The sequence below is a fragment of the Diabrotica undecimpunctata genome, chromosome 6 (genome assembly GCF_040954645.1).
Source record: "Diabrotica undecimpunctata isolate CICGRU chromosome 6, icDiaUnde3, whole genome shotgun sequence".
NCBI classification, from domain to species: domain Eukaryota; kingdom Metazoa; phylum Arthropoda; class Insecta; order Coleoptera; family Chrysomelidae; genus Diabrotica; species Diabrotica undecimpunctata.
Window position 1 is genome coordinate 112,322,049 of NC_092808.1, and position 20,962 is coordinate 112,343,010.

The 20,962-nt window shown below is 32.9% G+C and overlaps 1 protein-coding gene across 3 annotated transcripts in view; it reads left to right on the plus strand.

Moving 5' to 3' along the window:
• Window positions 1–20,962, plus strand: part of LOC140443741 (uncharacterized) — a 242,234-nt gene that overhangs the window by 185,088 nt on the left and 36,184 nt on the right. For all 3 annotated transcript variants that reach the window (XM_072535150.1, XM_072535151.1, XM_072535152.1), the window contains 5 exons: window positions 9,297–9,470; window positions 14,693–14,874; window positions 17,246–17,432; window positions 18,221–18,374; window positions 20,425–20,785. In XM_072535150.1, the coding sequence (XP_072391251.1) occupies window positions 9,297–9,470; window positions 14,693–14,874; window positions 17,246–17,432; window positions 18,221–18,374; window positions 20,425–20,785 (1,058 nt within the window). The remainder of the gene's footprint in view (window positions 1–9,296; window positions 9,471–14,692; window positions 14,875–17,245; window positions 17,433–18,220; window positions 18,375–20,424; window positions 20,786–20,962) is intronic.

Below are 20,962 nucleotides of genomic sequence, written 5' to 3' on the forward strand. Positions count from 1 at the left end.
ACTTTGATGGAGCTTTTGTGGTTCATGATAATGTAGTCAATAATGGATCTTAGTTTTCTTGTCTCTTGAGTCCATGTGTACTTATGTATATTTTTGTGTTTGTAAGATCCGTTCATAATTTTCAAATCATTTACTTCACATAGTTCTACCAATCTTTCTCCGTTGTCGTTAATTGTGTCTTCTCCAAATGGACCAACTGTTCTGTCATTGTCTTTCGACTCTTCCATTTAGATCCCCCACTATTATTATTTCTTGTTTAGGTTTTCTCTTATCCATTTGTTCTTGAAGTTGTTCGATAAATCGTTCTTTGTCATTGGCTGGACTGTCTTCCGTTGGACCGTATGTTGCTAGTATTATAAGTTCTCTGCCATACATCTTGATTTTCAGTTTGGCAATTCTCTCGTTTATGGGTTCCCAATCGTCTATAGATTTTTCCCATTTCTTCTTTAGTAGAATTCCAACTCCAGCTTTTGCGCGGTCTTTCTTTTCTACTCCGCTCCAACAATGGATTAGTTCCCCTATTCTTTCCGTGCCGTTTCCTTTCTTTTTTGTTTCCGTTGTGACGAGGATATCGAGATTCATCTTTTCAAATTCTGATGTTACTTCACTGGCTTTTGTTCTCCAGCCCTGCACATTCCATGTGCCGATTCTTAGTTTTCTCTGTCTTTGTCTTCGGTTGAGTTTCGAAGCCGGGTTTGTTGAACTCAAAGCAGAAGTGCCCCCCCCCCCGTATCGGATGGGGTGGATTGCCACCCGGGGATTAATTTTAAAATTTTTCATTTCTGCCAATTGTTCGTTAGCCCTTAGATTTTTTTAAGTGTGCTAGGTTGCTAACGCCTAACGCCACAACCCCCTTTTGGAGGACCTATTGTTCAGCCGCCCACTCTGGGTCAGACGCTGTTTGCAGCCGCCCACTCTGGGTCAGAAGCTACTGTTGTCAGTTTTGGTCCGCGTCGGGTATTTCATTTCCCCGATACCACCCATATCTGGGAGGCATTCCCCTATCCGCCACCTGGGGACGCGTCCGGTAGAGGATTGACAACCTCCTCCTCGGATTAAATATATATATATATATATATATATATATATATATATATTTAAACTTTAAAAATACAGATGTATGAAAAAATAGAATGAAGCTTCGCAGTCTACTGTACCGCCTAGTGTATCACCTTTTTTTTATTTTATAGCTGATTGATACAGATTCAAGTACAGTATTTATTTTGCTATGTAGATTCCAAAAGTTTCTGAATATTTTTCTGAAGCTATTTTCTTGTGCTATCTTAAGCAGTTTACTATTATTGTTGGGAATAAGCCACAATTTGAGTTCGGAAATCGAAACATCAAATAAATTTAATTTTAAAGTAAAATTGTGGCTTATTCCCAACAAAAATAGTATATTCCAAAAGACTACTTTAAAGAAGTAAATTTGTCACGATTTTCTTTAAGTAACTCAGCCTGCGTGTATATTTTTGTGAACGATAAGCCACCTAACTCCTTCCCCTCTTCTCTATGGCATTCCTTTTGACGGGTTAAAATTTGCAGTAGGCCATTCAGGTATATAAGTTGTAACCGTTTCAAAAGATTTAAAAGAAACTCATTATATATTTCGATTATATTTTTTTTTTAAACTAATAGCCCCATCTATCTGTCAAGTACCTACCTGTAGCCGACTCAAGGATTCTTCTGTAATTCCCAAATATATCCGGTAGATGAGCATATTTTTCAACTTGTCACTCACGCCCAATTTCCAGATTCAGGCGCCATGACAGCGCTTCGCTCTTTTCTGTTAAGACCGTCCAACCGTTAAGACGTGTTTCCAAAGTGGGTCTCAATTCAGAGGTGAGCAAATAAATCCTTTTCTTGTCCATATTTCAGATAGATATTTATTTTTTTAGACCCTTATTGGAGAGGCTATAATGCTGATATTATATTTCTAATACTCGTCGCAAGATAGTATTGCTATGGAGTTATTCCAGATCATGGCCCAGTAGCAGTATCTTTTTTTGGAATCCCTAACCCCTCTTATCTAGGATGGTGGTGATTTTATATAGTACGTAGCTGAATCAATGGTTTATTTGGTGACTTATTAAACAAGAAGAGAAACAGAGCAGATTAAGGTTGTACCAATTTTTATTATACCTACTTTCAAGACAACAGAAATGATTATGAACTCAAAAAAAAATGAAAATATAGTGAAGTGTTCTAATTTAATTTAAAGGTTTATTTTCTTCATTGTTGCTAGTTGATAAATAACTATATTATTTTCAATGTAAACAAATTTCGAAATTTGGGGTTAATATATATATACATTCATTTTCTTTATAACCAATTCTTAATTTAATACGATACAAAGATTTTTTGTTTATGATAATGTTAACATAAAATAATATTTTGGAATCCCTTTGGGATGACGTAACTTTTAATGTTTTCTTTTTGTTCATTACTAAGAAATAATAAAGAATAGTTTTCTTGTAAACTTTCAATAAATCTTAATTTTTTTTTGCTCTTCCCCTTCGAGGATAAACCAGGGGTGGCGTCCAATAATAAATTATAATTTCATATTATCTAATTGTGCTTGAATTTAAAATACGATATAGTTTCTATAACCCCGCCCTATTCTCTTCGACAACGAGCGATTCTGGCCTTGTAATATTATTGTAGCACGGCAAGTGTTACAAAATGGCGCCCAACGTGGGGCATGTATTAGATCCAGCGTGTGGGGCTTTTGAATATTCCTGTATCTTCAGAGTTTTTTTCAATATTATTAGTTGTTTTGTACCCCCCTGTATATGTGGTTAATTAAGTCTGTATGTTTTGAACCATTTTTTTGGTTAAATTGTGTATTTGTTTTATCCAATTTTTCATTAAATCAACACTGCTACTATTTTAGAATTTTTTGCAAAGTATTTATATGTATTCGTTTTTAATCTTCGTAAAATTACGTAGAAATGTTCTCGTCTGTTGTTTTGTGAGATCCTGATACGTATTTAGGATGATATAATCATTCGCCAATGCTTGCCATGCATTTTCTTTTTGTCGGTATTCTTAATGTGAACGTGTTTATTCCCCGTCCGCCTAGGTAAACATTCCATAAGTGAAAAATGAATTTTGTTTATTTCTTTTTTTAGTGTTTAGATTGATTGAAACCTTGAATTTATTCGGGCTATGTCTCAACAATTTGTATAGTCCTCAATTCTTTTTCTATACAGTTCAGTCTTTTGTTTATAAGAACCATAATAATTATATTCCTCAATGTGTTTATTTTAAATGAACGAAATGGCTATTAGCGTTTGTTATTTGAAAAATCAATTAAGTGAATTTTATTTCTTGACCTTGATTCATGGTTTCTATTTACGGCAAACAGTTGGGAATTATCTATATACAGGCTGTCCCGACCTACCTAATTTTAAAATGTGTTATCTGGTTTCGTGCAGAGTAATTACGCGAAATATTTTTTTGCGAGGATTTAAGTTGAGTTCCTTGATCTTGGATGTTTTTAATATGTTTAAGTCTGTTATCTGTTAAATTTTCTTTTTAATTTGTCTTTCGTTTATTTTAAAAATTTATTTTTTCATAGTTTAACTTTTTCGTACTTTGAAAAGAAAATTTTATTTCCTGAAAAGGAAAATGCTTTCTATATTTTACAGTCCATGGTTCTTTTGTTTTGAATGTATAAGGAAGTAATGATATGACTTCGTTTCTCTCTGCCTAAGGCGTCTTTGTTGAGAATATAGAGCGGAAATATTGTTATTCTCCTTCTGTTATGTTAATTTTATGTCTTTGTGTGGTCAGATGTAGTAGAAGTATGTTTTTGGTACTGGAATTTATTGTTATTTGTGGTTTTACCTTTTTCTTTTCTCGAGATGTCCTGTAGGACGTACAGGCACGTGACCTGTATTATTGTATCTTGAGTTATTTGTGTGATATCAGACTGTTGTATAAGCAGCAGCTTTCTTTTTTTTTGTCGTTGACATTTTTGCGGTCTTCTAATAGTTTATTAGACCACATATATCTTTTTGCTTTGAGACTTTTGGCTAAGGCTCAAAAGCTTTCATTTATTATCTTGTGTTCATGATATGGCACAAGTGAGGTTGAAGTAGTTTGCTGTTGTCTATTGTGACTCTTTGTATATACAGAGGTGAAACAACCCGCTGCCGCCTATTGTGAATTTACCTTTTATCTTTATGTCGACGTTAAGACAACGTTTGTTTAACAATTGAAATAGTTCTGGTGCTACCGTAAATGACCCACTGAGAATTAAAAGTTTATATTATTTTGACTCTATTGGAGTTCTGCTAAAGAATGGTAAACATTTCTTTGTGATTTGTATGACGACCATATTGGATTCAATTAGGTGTCAAAAATGTTTTACTGTTCAACTTTTTTTATTGTTGTGGTGTGTTACATCCAACATCATGATTTTTTATTATTAACGATGGACTGTAATATTTTTCTATTTCTTTGGAAGATTGTAATAATTCTTCCGTTCCTTTTAAGTCTTATCGTAAGTTTTTGTTTCGTGGAAGACTCTTACGATTTTTTTTTGTTTCTTTTGGAAACAACAGTTTGAAACTGAACTATTTGTGTAGCGATTGTGGCTTGTATGCCATACACCCATTTTTCTTTCTTCTTCTCCAAGATTGTGTATTAACGGTTTGGATTTATTTTCTTCTTTTGTCCTTTTGCCAGTCTTCTTGCTTGGAAATTTTCCACTGTGATCAATCCCAGAGGATATTCTTATAGAACTATTGGCCATCCTGCCTTTCTTCTAAAATGTTCAGTCCATTCTTAATTTTTAATTTTTTAGTTGATTCCCTTTACGCCTTGCGTACTTAATCTTTGCTACCTTCTCCAGCGACTATTCAACCCCTCCGTGGCCCGTGTACAGGAAGAGTTGCGCTAACGCGAACTTTATCCTGGAGAGGATTCGTTTCCTTTCCAAATTTTTTTGGCGTGGGGTCAGTACAGCACTGATACCCTAGTACTTAGTACATTGAATACCACTTTGCTTCGGCAAATCTGTCCCTTAGTGCTTCTTTCCCTTCAGGAAGTTGACACGTTTCAATTTTTTTTTGAGCTGTCTCGACAACCCTTGTTTTATGTCGGTGGTGTTGACTATTAGTCAGGGAGCATCCTGCTATAGTCAAGTGGATTAGTGGACCTATCCCTATTCCAATTAATAATTTTGTGTATCTCAGATGTTGTCGCAAAGAGACAAGCCTATGGAAGTAGTGTAGGAGACTCCGCACGTCGATCTCCAGAGCAACTCAGTTTGGCTCGCACCCCAGTTCGTTGAACTGTTTCACTTTTTATTATTATAATATTGATCATTTATTGTGTTCAATATGTCTATATATATGTATATATGTCGTATTTCTTTTCGACATAAATTTTATTTTTATCTTATCTTATTCTACTTCGGTATTATTCTCTCTCTAGTTTGTATTGATCGAGATCTTAAGTTTATGCTACCCCGACCAAGAACCTATATTGATTTTAAGGGTGTTTGCAAAATTTAATCTCATTTTATTTTTAGAATGCCTTGGTAGAATGTGATATTTTTATGCTTATGTTAGTTTATATTACAATAAATTGTACATACCTTTAGTTGTCTTCAAGTGGATACAAAATTCAATTTATCTTATTTTACGGATTTATAAATCCAAGTAATTTTTTTGGTATCTATACCAAAGATATCAAGATTCCTCTGTCTAGTTACCAATGATAGTTCATTATAGTATCTGTTCATTTTGCCTAAGTTTTACTCTTAGTGTGAAGACCTTCGAATTTCGACTCTCTATTCGAAACCCCCCAAAATAATGTTTGAAAAGATTATTGCTGTCTAACATCCTATATTCTGAATGGCCAGACACTGAGGAAGGCTAGGGATGAAGTAAGCGGATTCCCGCTAGTTGACTCGTCGGAATGATAAGCCATTCATAATTGTATTTCAGTAATAAATCTAGAATAACAGCCTCCCGCGTCAGGAAACTTTTTTTAGTTCTCCAATACCTGTTTAGTTATGTAATCTAGAATTATTTAGACCCTACCCGAAGTTGACCCTACCCGAAGTTGACCTACCAATGTTGTCCCTATTATAGGCGGATGATACACGTTAGTTATCACAAATTCTAGTTGTCATACTAATAACTAAACATCAGCCTTTTTTTTGTTTCTAAATATAGATGTATGTGTCTTACAGAAATTCTGATGTCTACCTCTCCCAGTAAACTTATTAAGGCTTGTCTTTGTAGAACTTTAATGTATCCAATTTTGAACTATTAGTAACTTTTTCCTTTTATTTGTGTATTTCTAAATGTGTCTATAATGACGCGCTGCGTTATTACCTTATGTTATTCGTGGATTAAGTCATAGATGAAAGACTCTATGCTTCCGAACAAACGATGACACATTTGTATTTTGTATCTTATGGCGTTAATGATACGATTGTATTATTATTCTTATGTTATTCGTGGATTAAGTCATAGATGAAAGACTCTACGCTTCCGAACAAACGATAACATTATTTTTTTTGTGTTTTATTGTGTTAGGTCTCATAACGACTACGCAGTAAATTATCTGTTTTGTATCTTGGTGAAAACACTAGTATGTTTTGCTTTATATTACTTATGAAATTTCAAATAATAATATCTTAATTATATTGTTTCGATTGAATGCGAGCATTTGGTCTCAAATAATGATTTGTAGATATGTTTTGTTTTATTCCGCTTTGTTCATGATATTGGTTATAGGTGAAATACCCTATGAATTTTGAGAGTGAGAATGCAATTTTTTTTTGTTTACATTTTTATAGTTGAGTCATAAATATTCTATGCAATCTGTTTCGCTTTGTTCTGAAATCTTTGAGTTGTTCCCACGTGAGTTGTGAAAGAAGGATTCTGTGAGTCCAGATTGTAGCTACATTTGTCCATTCTGTTTGTCTTACCTCTCCGTATATCTATTCCCACTTTTGAAAAGGTTAGTATGGTGTGCCACCATGCCTAGTCCGATTCCACGCTGGTACCCAGTTGAAATCGTGGGGAGGGCTGTGTAACCGTTTCAAAAGATTTAAAAGAAACTCATTATATATTTCGATTATATTTTTTTTTTTAAACTAATAGCCCCATCTATCTGTCAAGTACCTACCTGTAGCCGACTCAAGGATTCTTCTGTAATTCCCAAATATATCCGGTAGATGAGCATATTTTTCAACTTGTCACTCACGCCCAATTTCCAGATTCAGGCGCCATGACAGCGCTTCGCTCTTTTCTGTTAAGACCGTCCAACCGTTAAGACGTGTTTCCAAAGTGGGTCTCAATTCAGAGGTGAGCAAATAAATCCTTTTCTTGTCCATATTTCAGATAGATATTTATTTTTTTAGACCCTTATTGGAGAGGCTATAATGCTGATATTATATTTCTAATACTCGTCGCAAGATAGTATTGCTATGGAGTTATTCCAGATCATGGCCCAGTAGCAGTATCTTTTTTTGGAATCCCTAACCCCTCTTATCTAGGATGGTGGTGATTTTATATAGTACGTAGCTGAATCAATGGTTTATTTGGTGACTTATTAAACAAGAAGAGAAACAGAGCAGATTAAGGTTGTACCAATTTTTATTATACCTACTTTCAAGACAACAGAAATGATTATGAACTCAAAAAAAAATGAAAATATAGTGAAGTGTTCTAATTTAATTTAAAGGTTTATTTTCTTCATTGTTGCTAGTTGATAAATAACTATATTATTTTCAATGTAAACAAATTTCGAAATTTGGGGTTAATATATATATACATTCATTTTCTTTATAACCAATTCTTAATTTAATACGATACAAAGATTTTTTGTTTATGATAATGTTAACATAAAATAATATTTTGGAATCCCTTTGGGATGACGTAACTTTTAATGTTTTCTTTTTGTTCATTACTAAGAAATAATAAAGAATAGTTTTCTTGTAAACTTTCAATAAATCTTAATTTTTTTTTGCTCTTCCCCTTCGAGGATAAACCAGGGGTGGCGTCCAATAATAAATTATAATTTCATATTATCTAATTGTGCTTGAATTTAAAATACGATATAGTTTCTATAACCCCGCCCTATTCTCTTCGACAACGAGCGATTCTGGCCTTGTAATATTATTGTAGCACGGCAAGTGTTACAAAGTTACCTTAAAATAGCAATAAATAGTCATCTGAGAATATAATTTAATAAATATCCTACAACTTTGTCAAAATATTGTAGATGTCTTATAAAATATTAATTTTATTAATTTATTTGGTGCGTTTTTCGAATAATTAAACTATAATAAATAGTTAATAATAAAAAATAGCTCAAAATTTTGCAGATCGATTAAAGAAAAAAAATGTTTCCCTTTTTTTTATTTTCTGAGAAAAGTCGCCACGGTAATGTATATTTTTTTACAGCCTCAAAAAATAGAGGTTTTAACGAACAAAAAGCGCACAAACTTAAAAAAAAAAAGCAGATATTTTGACGTGAGGATTTTCTATTGAAAATTAGGGCGCTATTTCAATAATAAATCAAATACTTAAGGGAAAACATAAATATTTCAAATAAAAAACATACTATTGTTCTGAAGCTATTAGATTAAAAATTACAGTATGTTTGGGACATAAAAAGTTTTCATCGAATTTCGTGAAAAATTATTTTTTTTTTTTAAGACAAAAAAAACAGTGACTAGGTTATTTTGAATTTTTCACATAAATTTTGGGGTTATGTGAAAAAGTGTAAATACACAAGTTGCCGTTTGGCCGGAAATCGTTGTAAAACATTTTGTACCCTTAAAAACTCCCCTTCCACTTCTCGATCTCAGCTCGTCCTTAAATTATTTTTCCTTTAATTTTTGTTATATTTTCTTACTTTTCCAATGTTCAATCCTTTTACTATTTTTTTCAATTTTTACCATTTTCACAGGCTTCGGCCCCGGTCTAACGAGTTCAATATTGTAAAGAAAATATGAATGGAAGACCATCGAGCGACAACTGTATTTTGACAATTATTATCTTTTATCCGACGAAATACTGTTATTTTTTAAAACGACGGAAAATACATTTAAATATTTTATAATTATACCTTTACGCATATAATTACACCTTATAACAACTGGCATTGCATAATCGAAAAATCCATTACAGTTGTTTGTTGATGTTTGTATTTGAGTTCATCGTAAATGTAGAACACATATCAGTCGTGTGTAATGGTTTCATATTTTTTATAAATAATATCTATTTACTAAAAAGTGTATTTGAAAATATTTATTTTTTAAACCATAGACAAGAATAACCTCAGAAAACAGACCTCAGCCAGCTGCTAGAACTTTACCTAAACCAAGTGTTTTTGAAGACAACGTAACTAAATTCAAAGAAGAAAGTACACCAATTCAGTTCTCAACGACGACAAGCTTAAGCAGTCTCACCATTGACGAACAAGAAGATAATATTGAGCAGGTAAAGTTTATCATGTTAAAATTTTTTGTAGTAGTTTTTACGTTATTAGAGTATTATTTAATTCAGTACAATATTGTTGTTAAATAAATAAATTTTTAATATTGTATTTCATGTTATACATTTGTATTGTACAACACGAAATTCTGTTTTATAATTCTTTTTATAATGCCCAAGCAAATCTTTTATGTATTTAACTAGAATAACCACATTATTTGAAGTTTCGTTTTAAACCTCGAAAATCGTTCTCGAGAACTTACTACGTGTAGTTCATCCCAAACCCTTCTTTCAGTGCGTCATAGTTGATCGAATTCTCTTTAACACATTAAGCTAGAAGTGACAGAAAAAAAAGTGAGTCTGTGATTATTATACATAGAACTCAGAAAATTATTTATCGTAAAGCTAATTCTACTTACGGATGTATAATTGGTTGGAGTTTAGAATACGCTAAATAAATATCCAATCAATGATGCGCATAAATATAATTTGACGCAGATTGTCTCGATCGTGACAGTACTTTCACAATGTCGACTGATAAAATGACAACTGTCATTCCAGGTTAGTATTATCAGACATTTTACAGTGAAAATTTAATTTTGTATTTATTGTCACAAAAATATTTTAAATATGTCAACTGTCAAATTTAACTAAAATGTCATGCAATAATTCTCGACATTCTTAAAATCCTATATGACGTCAAAATTAGTGACGCACTGAAAGAAGGGTTTGGGACAGACTGTAAATTATCTACCTTAGGTTTTCATGCCGATCTGATTTTGTGCATTCCATATTTTCCTTTTGTTAATATTTAGTCCAATTTTAGGTGCTTCTAACTTCAGCTCAAGTTTTCTTTTTGCAAAAAGCACTGTTGATAAGGCAGTTTCTGACATTATTTTCAATATGGTTATAATAGCTCTGAAAAAAACATAAAATGTTTTTAAAATTAAACATTAGTTTTGTATACACAATTCGGGGTTTACTTGACCCTTTACCGCATAAATTTTTGTTTTTTGTCAAAAATAAATTCTCAGATAAGAATTTTAATTCTATTTTTACGTAAAAATATTGAAAAAAATCTACCTACGAGGAAAACTTTATTGACAAAAAAAAAGATTTCGGTACCAAATTAAAATTAAAGTCAAACTATTTTGAAGCTACAATATACACTATACAGTATGAAACTACAAATAACAGTTTCTTTCTTTATTAATACACAACGGTATTGTGCATTTTGTGCACACTATATTATGTTTTCCCTGTACAGCCTGGAAATGTGCATCTTGACCTAGTGCTCTCATGCCAATAGCGAAAATGATCAAGCCCATCTTTACGGATGTCTTCTTGGGGTATTTCTTTAGTGGGTCCCTTTTTTCGTTTATTCTCGTACATCTGCTGAATCCTGCTACTTGACGGTCTTCCTACTCTGTTCTGTTTAATTGGTTTTCCGGCTTTGCATAGAGCATCGGCTATTGCTAGTTTGGTATCCAAAAGGGGTAAATCAAATTTATTCGCTCTTTTGGCTAATAACCAACAGTTCACAGCTGTCATGTCAATGAAATGAAAAAATATTCATAAATAATATTTCTTTGACCTGCTTTTTATACGATAAAATCCAAACATGGAATCAAGGAGATCTACACCTCCCATGTAATTGTTGTAGATTAGGACACTGTTAGGAGTCAAGGTATCATTTTATGTATACTTTCTTGTTTGAAAAATCTTCTTTTTTCTCCATTTGGTTCACTTCCAGCATATGTTGACATTTATTATCAAACCAGGATACTACACTGACATCCACATTGTCTATATTGGCTATTTTCTCTACCATATGACCTTTGCCGCGCTTCTTCATTTCTTTCTCAGCTGGCGTCACAACTCCAGGAACACGATTAAGTCTTACTTTTCCCAAACGTAAAATGACCTCTTTGGTCAGATATATCATAAGAGGTATGCTGGTGAACCAATTGTAATGTTGATGTTTTGGTATCGAATCTGCTAATTTGACAACCACGTTGCTGCTCATACTAAGATTTGGTGCTCCTAGAGGTAAAATATACTCTGGGAACCAGCAAACAAATTAAAGTCATAGCTGAATCCTGAAATACCACTCAGTACAAAGTTTTTGAACCCCACTTATGTGGTTTTTTTGGGTTATACTGCTTTAGCTGGCTTCGCGCTTTTGTTGGTATAATCTGTTCGTCTACAGCTAGAAATTTGGCTCAGAACAGGTCTAATTTTGAATAATCTGTCATGTCCAGGCTGATCATTTTCAATCATGTCATCATTGTTATTGAAATGCAAGAAACGTTTTATTTCTTCGAATCTGTTAGAGCTCATCACATCGCTAAATGCTCAGTGGCCAATATTGGCATTCCAATAGTGTTTTGTTGATGTAAATAGTAATTCCTATAAATTGTTCCATTTCATGTTTTTTTATATTAGCTGGTTTATCTAAACGTTGTTGCACTGAGTATAAATTTGATTGGTCTGTGATATGCTCTATAAGACTATCAGGAAAGAGAAAATTAAAAGATTGGACCGGAGTTTCTAATTTTAAAATCGAAGAAGGTCAATTTTCAAAACCAGTAAATTTTGTATTATTTTCTGATATTCTCAGATTTCGTTTCACCCAATTATGAGATTGCTTCCTTTTATATCGTAGTCTTTCAGACAAAGGAGTATCATCATCTGAGGATGTGGCAGAAATGAGAGTTTCCTTGACATTGCTTGGTAAATTTTCTCGCTCCTCATTGTCACTATCTTGACACAATATCATCTCATTTGTGCCGTCTTCATCGGAGAGATCTGGATTCTTCACTATTAGTACTATTTGGAATTCTAACTGCATTCATTGTACCATAAAAGAGTTTCGGATCCATATCTACAAAAACAATCAATGAGTCCATAACTTCATAGTGTGCCATATATAGCACAAACCCTTTTTGGGGTTTTCGAGAGACTTTTAACATTCTTAGTTTTTAGTACTTACCTAAGCAGTAGTACCTAATAAATTTAAATTTTTTCTCGGCGTAAAAAACGTTTTTACTATGGAAAATAACTTCGAGCACTGTTTCACGTGGTTCAGAATTTCAACAAGAATGAACTTGAAACTGCGCACGGCTGCCTATCTCGCCGTCAGAACTATGCCGCATATCTCACGTACACTATTAGTACGTGTCAGATATGGGCTGCCATTCAGCTACGACAAAAATTGAATTAAAATTAAAAAAAAATAATTTTTGTTTATGCCATTTATGGCACATGATGCGGTAAAGGGTTAATAAAGTATTTTTTCGAATCTGTTTGGGTTCATCGTTTTATTTACACTTTGTTGTTGTTTTAATTTTGGATCATCGTGACTAGTAAAATTATGTAGAATTTCGTTTTTTTTTCTTCTCTCTGTACGTTATTGTTTTCCCCGAATCACTAATACTCGAGAAGTTATACACAACTTGGAATTACTTAATACATAGGTCAATTTCTTCCAGTAGTTTTACTACTTTCAGGTTCTTCGACTGTCAATGGGAAAAGTGATTTTTTTTTTCGTACATATGCGTACAGTGCACAGATTCTAAATGTGCCGGTGGGAGATGGCTTCTATGCGCTGTATTATAGTCGATGTATGAGAGAAAGTTTTCAAAATAATGAAATAACAAATAATAATATAAAATTTGTTATTTCATTATTTCGAAAACTTTTTCTCTCATACACCAACTATAATACAACGCATAGAAGCCATCTCCCACCGGCATGTTTAGAATCTGTGCACTGTACATATTTCGTACGTCATATGCGTTTGATAGACACTTAAAATTATAAAAAAATTGTTTGTTACCCTCGTTCGAAATTATTTTTGACTTACTCCTTGTAGATCTTTCCAAAGCATCGTCTTTTTGTGCTCTACTTCCTTTGTACTTCATTTAAAATTCATTTAATGGTTGCTGGATCATCGCATATTTCACAATTTCTTAAAAGTTTTGTTCATGTTGTTATTCTTATTAAGATTAAATATTTTATTGTAGAGGTAGTGGATTATCTAACTACTATGACTCATGCATACGCAAAGTACAGTGCCGGCCACTTTATATTGCCAAATAAATCGCTAAATTCGAAGAAAAATTGCATGCGTTCTGTCTGCGCTTGTATAGCATTTGAGGGGCGAGGGGATAACGTACTTGCGACGACGGCTGTCTTTTAGTTTACTGACCGCTTAGTTTGTTTAGTTTATTCTGAGTGTTTGTACTGTACATAGTTGGCTTTGTGCGAGTAGTCAGTTTTAAACGTCTTTTTATTTACTCGGTAAAGTTTGGAATCGTGAAATTCTAAATTGAAGTGAAAAATATGGGTCGAAAGAAACTCACACAATAGGAAAAAGTTCGTGCTTTAACGTTTCTTGAGAAAGGGGATTCTGTAATTACCGTAGCACGTGATATTGGTGTTTCAAGAGAGGCAATTTATCAATTGAAATGGTCGGCTGCGTTGTTGCCTTCAGGGACTGTTTCGGAAAGAAAACCTGGTTCTGGAGCTCCTAAAAAAACATTATCTAGGACTGACACCATCATCAGGCGTGAAGTAATGTTGAATCTTCCATAACTGCCACATAACTCAAAAATAAACGTCCTGATCTCCTTTAGAGCGTTTCAATAAGAACGATTTACCACCGGCTTCAGAAAGATCTAGCATTACCAAGTCGACGTGCTGCAAAGAAGCCGTCGCTTACAAAAGCAGTGAAGAAAAAAATATTATATTTTTGTAAAAGATATCAGCATTGGAGACCTGAACAATGTAAAAAAGTCATATTCAGTGACGAAAGTACGTTCAGGGTAGTAAGAAGAAGCTAAAAAATTTGTTCGTCGTCCACACACCGCGTTAAGGTACGATTCAAACTTCACAGTTAAAACCGTCAAAACATCCTGAAAGTGTAATGGTATGGGGTGTCAAAGGCCAAGACAATGTCAAAGTTCTTGAATGATCACAATATCAACGTATTGGAATGGCCAGGTAACTCGCCCGACCTTAATCCCATCGAGAACGCCTGGAATATGATAAAAATTAGGTTTACGAGTGTCGACCGTAAAAGTTTGAATACCTAACTTGACGTTAAGATAAAGTCTATCAAAATATGATCTTGAAATGTTTTATTTTTTTAACGTTTGGAACATAAGTTGTTAAAACTATTAGGTTGTATATAAACGTCATATTTATTTAATGCATTTTATTTTTAGGCCATTGGAATTAAACCGGAAGAGAGAATCGACGAAGAAAAAGTCGAAAATGAGGAGGTAGAGAAAAAAGACGAAGAAAAGGAAACAGCTAATTCTGACATTAATGATGAATTTGTAGTGGAATCAGATGTTGATGAAGACATTTTAGCTGACTGTATTAGTATTGGAATGCAAAATAACAGGTAAATATAAAATGTTTCAAGAAATAAACACACATCTTTGATATACCTTCTTTGTTTTCGTATATCAAGAGGTAGATGAAAAGAGTTTTTAAAAAATGTTGTTGAAATTACTAGAAATTCTTTTGTAAGTTAAGGTAATTTATAGTTAAAGAAACTTTTAGAACTAGTAGTAACTATACGAATAATTGAAACTTTTAGTATGGATAGTCCACGTCAAGCTGTCATTTACAGTTGAACATTATGGAGATTTCAATATATTCAGTATCCTCTTCTTTCTAAAGGGTTATCAGATCGAGTTGTTATTTAATATTGTTTTTATTAAATTATAAATAATTTATAAGTTTTGAAACTCCAAGTAATTAACATAGAAGAGAAACATTTTGCCATGGTCTACGATCTAGTCATTGCCACATATTGTTTTAGTAGTCATTACAGTTACTGATAATATCTCGCTAGTAGAGTACTTGTTGCGTATACTGTCATTTTAACCAGAAACGTAAAATATTAGATCGCTTTAATTTCCAAAATATGTCTATCTGTATTCACTTTTTATCACTGTTCTAGCTAAAAGACATTCTAAAGAAAATAAAAATTCTAATAAGAAATTTATAACTTCAAAACTAAAATTATTATCTATTTATTAAGTGGTTCCTTCAACTATCTAATTTCGCGTTGGTTCAAAATACCATCGTTTTTTAGCCGCTAAATTTTCTAAGTGATCATAGTATGAACCGATTTTGTCGGTTATCGATTTCAAAGTTTGTTAATATTCAACCTAAGTTCTCCTAAACTTTAAATTCTTTCATGAAGATGATCATAAAATTTCTTGGTCAGTCTTTCTTATAAAATTATCATTTTTAATAAAGATTATACCTTTTGAATTAATTGAATTACTAGCACACATTCTATCTATCTATATAAGGATTTTTAGAGCTGTCGCCGCCTTCCTTCTTTCAGCCAACGTCTCCAGTCCTTTCTGTTCTGCCATTCTCCATCTCTAAGGTCTCGTCTTTCCATGGCCTCGTCCATTTCATCCCTCCATGATCTTCGGGGTCTACCTCTTTTCCTCCTTCCTATTGGGCTCCAATCCGAAATCTTTGCTATCCTCCTTGCATGATCTGTTCTTCTCACATGTCCATACCAAATTAAACGTTTTTCTTCGATGTAGCTGAGTATGTCTTGTTCTACTGCCATTCTTCGTTTTATCTTCTTATTTCTGATGCGATCCATTTTTGTCACTCTGCAGCTTCTTCTCATGAACTCCATTTCAGTTGCTGTGATTTTGGACCTGTTTCGTTTATTTATTACCCAATTCTCTGCTCCATAGGTCATTATACTGCGTACCAAGGTGTTATAAATTCTCTTCTTTGTATTTCTGGTAATCTGTCTATCCCACAGTACCCCGTTCATTTGTTTAATACATGTTCTTGTCTGTGCTAATTTGCTGGTTATCTCTTGCTCGGTGGTTCCATTTTTTGAGAGTATGAATCCTAAATATTTGAATTTGTCAGTGCCGTTAATTTCCCTATTATCGTCCATTTCCAAGTTTCTCACTGGTTCTTGCTCTGTTGCTAAATATTCGGCCTTTTCTAGATTTATTTCCAGTCCATTTTTTGTGTATTCCTTTTCTAATTTTCGGAGCATATAGCACAGATCTTCTTCGTCTTGAGCCGTTACCACTTGGTCATCTGCAAAGCTTAATGTGTACAAGAAGTTGTCCCGGATTGGTATTCCCATCCCTTCACATTTCCTTTTCCGTGGTTTTAATATTTGTTCGAGGAATATCTTGAACAGTGTCGGAGATGTAGAGCATCCCTGCAATAGGCCTTTTGTGGTCTTAAATTCGTTGGAGTATTTATTGCCGGTTTTAACTCTTACCTTGTTGTTGTTGTAAAGGTTTTTTACGGCTTCTATTAACCTCTGAGTTATTCCGATTTCCTTCATCCTATTCCATAGTTGTTTTCTGGGGACCGTGTCATATGCCTTCTTTAAATCTATGAATGCCATGTGTACTGGTCTATTTTTTGCCATTTTTTTTTTTCAATTAATTATTATATAGTACACATTGAAACAGTAAATTCTGTTAAAGTAAAGGAACCTGCTTTCTCCTTTCTTATCGAGGAATGTATCACTGTTGCCGATATAAAATACTGTTTGTTTATTTATCTGATTTGAAAGCATAGCATTCAATCCATTATTAAATTTTGTATTTTCAAGGAGTGTAGCCTTTCATCGCCAGTGTTTTTAATGGTACATTGGATTTACAGGCTGTGGTCTGGATTAAACCTATTTTCTAAGCTGACTATATTAAGAAAGCACTATATCGTTTTATAACTTGTTTATATACACTGACACTTGAAATAATTTGTAGACACAGTCAGCCAAAATCTATTCCATCTTCAACTCCGACCAAGTTACCAATTTCAAGCTTTAAATACACGCCCAAAGGAGGCCCTAACTCTGGAATTCCAATGCCCAGGATTAATTCAAGAGCACCACAGCCTAATACTTCAAGATTATCAAATTTTGATAATGCGATGGGTATTCCAGGAAATCAGGTAAGGTTATAAATGAAATATCAATGTATGTATCTTGTTTTCTTTAAACAGCGTTTATTTTTTATGTTCTTCCTATTTTTTTAGGCATATTTTTACAATGAGTTTACTTGTGGTGTATTACAATTACGTGTAGAGCTATTACTAAAATGGATTCTTTCGGCGTTGCTTCAACCATAATGTTTTAATAACAATTCGGCCATATCGAATTGTTATTCAATATTATTATCTGTTTCCTTGAATAATTGCACCGATTTTGTCAAAAAATTGTAAAATATTGTGTAATAATACACTAAATTTAGATTGTTTTTTACTTAAAATAGCCATGCATTCTGAAATTGAATACTATTTCTCATTATTTACTCTCACACCTGTACGAAAGTAACATTAGATAAGCTTTACTTTTTGTTAAATGGTTAAAATATCGTTCTGAATTATTAATTTAAGATAATTTTAACCTCCCTAATGTCCTGTCTTTCTTTATAAATCAGACTATATCCTTCTAGTCGATAAATATAAAGTAGCTGGTTTTTAGCAATTATAAACTTTAACTGTCTTATAATTCAAAACATTTTCCGTTAGTCAATGTTTTACATGAAATATTTAGCATTTATCGGTTTAACCACTTATCAGTAAGCATAATGTTAACGGGTTGCGTGGTAATATAAAGATGCTTTATGTTTATTGATTCTTGCTATTTTTATTGGCGAAAAGGTTTTATTTGTTTTATTTGTGGTAAGAAAAACGAGCAGTTGCCAAAGAAAAAAATTAACTATTCATTTTCATTACAGGCAGACACCGTGCGGATGTATTGTACTGAAGACACGCCTGTAAGATTGAGCAATGCTGCATCGAATTCAGACCTAAGTTTGTTATCAGTCTCAAATGGAAAAGAAGGTTCTAGAAGGGGAGATTATTTATCTGATGATAGCAGTAATTTATCAGGTAAATTCATTATTCAGTCTCTTATCATAGGCAATGGAGTTTTTTTGTTAATGTTTGTAGTTATAATTTTATATTAGTTTATTTTAGAGAACATTATGTTTAAATAATTTCTAGTTTTTAGTTACATAATTTTACAGATCGTTTTTAGTCTGGTCTTGATAATTTTGGCGTTTATCTATTTATCAGTTATCATGATATCGAATTCACGAGTTAATATTTTCGATGTTCCTACATTAATTTTTATTTCTTCTATTCATTTTCACACATTCTGATAGCGGAACATCGATGGTTACGACAATGTAGTCGCAACCACCTTCGCCACATCGGAGTATCTTGTGGAGATCTGCCTTAACCCCTTTTACCTTGGACCTTTGCTGATATAATCGTAGACTCAAACATCGTAAAAACATCGTAAAACGTGGACTCAAACTACAGATCTTACCTAGTACAAAAATAAGTGCAGGAGATTCGGCCTCATTAAGTTAGATATACTCGATTATATTTTTTCTGGAATCAAGCGCATGAATATTCAGGTACTGACAATAGACAATTGGAAATAAAGATATCAGGGCAGTAATCGTTAAACAAGCACATATCCATCTAACTTTTGGATTCGGATGTGGATAAAAGGTATGAAGACACCATTTCAGTGTTAGATACAAATTATAGCGACATAAAATGTACATAACTTAGTGCTGAAGTAGCAAAATCGCAGTATCCTAATAATTGATACAACGATATATATCGACTTAGTCGATACTATCGACTTTGTGTGCTATTGGTTTTTAAAAAAGGAATAACTAGCCCAAAGCATCCACATTCGTTTCCTGTATCATCATTATTTAGAGAAGAATTCCAAAATGCAAGTCGTTATTTATTCTGGTGAATGCTTTTATCAAAATCGTGTTAACGTCCTAGTCAACATTTTACTAAACTTTACTATTAAGTATAATGTGTTGGTGTTCCAAAAATATCTTGAACCAGGTGACTCTTAAATAGAGTGTGCTTCGGTACTAGTGCGATAGAAAGAAGTCTTAAAAATAAAGAAATCCGTCTACCCAGAGACTAAGCTCTACTATTACAGTTCAAGTAAGGAAAGGAACTTATAATATGAAGGCCATATAAACTATAAACATTGGACTATACGTTTTTTTAAAGAATATTCATCCTCCAACCACATGCAATATTCCTCAATCCAACCAGGAAGAAAAGCGTATGACCCAACCCAATTTTACCGAAAGATACGCATTGATTGTATAATAGCCTTTTACACACACATATCTTTTTATTTGTTCGTTTAAACTTATTAAATATTTTTTGTTTGTTGTATTTCGAAGTTTAAATTTTTTGTTTTATGTGTTTTATCTTAAAGTGAGTAATTGTGTGAGGCATTAATGCTCAGTTCTATTAAACAATAATAACTCCTAAATTCACATTAAATTAAACGCAATATCTCCTGTGAATCACATTACTTCAAGCAATACCTCCTATCTAGCTCATCAAAACTAAATTCAATTAATTACCAAATATTTTTCATAATAAATAAATGTCGCTTCTACACCGATCATAAAATATAAACAAACAATAGAAAGATATTGAAATTTTAAACTTATAAAGTTTTTTTGTCTCTCCTGAAAAGTTAGGGTGAAGTCAAATAGGAGATATTGCGAGGTCAACGACGATATGTTCATTGTCTTTTAGAAAAAAAATTAATAAATTCTACAGTTCGTTGCGTATTTCAACAGAGATATTAAACCAATATTTCCAATAAAATATTACACATTTGTTTATGTGAAATAATTCACATATACTCATATTGTATACTCATTTATACATTTGTTTGATAGTCCCATAATCGGCTTTATTAATCTGTGAGCAATTATAATTTAATTTTATGTAGAAATTTTGATATTAATTAACTGGATTGACGATGCACGTCTTGACATAAATCATACTATGTCGAGTTTATGTTACAACATTAACAAACTTTTAGTCTAATCCTATTCAGATATCAAATTTTCATGTCAAATGTATATTTTTGATCTTTCAGGTGAAAACGACAACATTCTTGCCGAATGCATCCAATCAGGCATGCCGAAAGCCAAAAAAGAAACGAAAATTCCTTCCAATAACAAACCGTCAATACCGTCTTCACTACCCCGACGTAGTATTCCGTCTGGCGCGTCCGCCAAATTCTCTCCCGTCCCACTTGCTGGAAATTCGAGAAGAAACGAAGCCCCAAAGATGCACCCCGCAGATTTAAATAGAAGGGATAATTCTCTACCAGTGTATCTAAATGCGGCGAGAGACGAGGTAGAAAATTACGCAGTGGAAAATAGTCCTTGTCATTTTTCGTTAAGAAGTAGTTTGAGCGATCTGACAGTGGACGGAAGTGTAGCTGCATTAAAAAGGTATGTATCGATTTACTAGATTAATTTTCACACATAACAAATATTTAGTAGATTAATGTAATCATTTTTTATTTTTTTACTTTGTTATTAGATAATTATTAATAATATAGATTCAATCAACGACACAAAACAAAATATACTTACTAAAAATGTTTATTTTGTTGACAACTAAATATT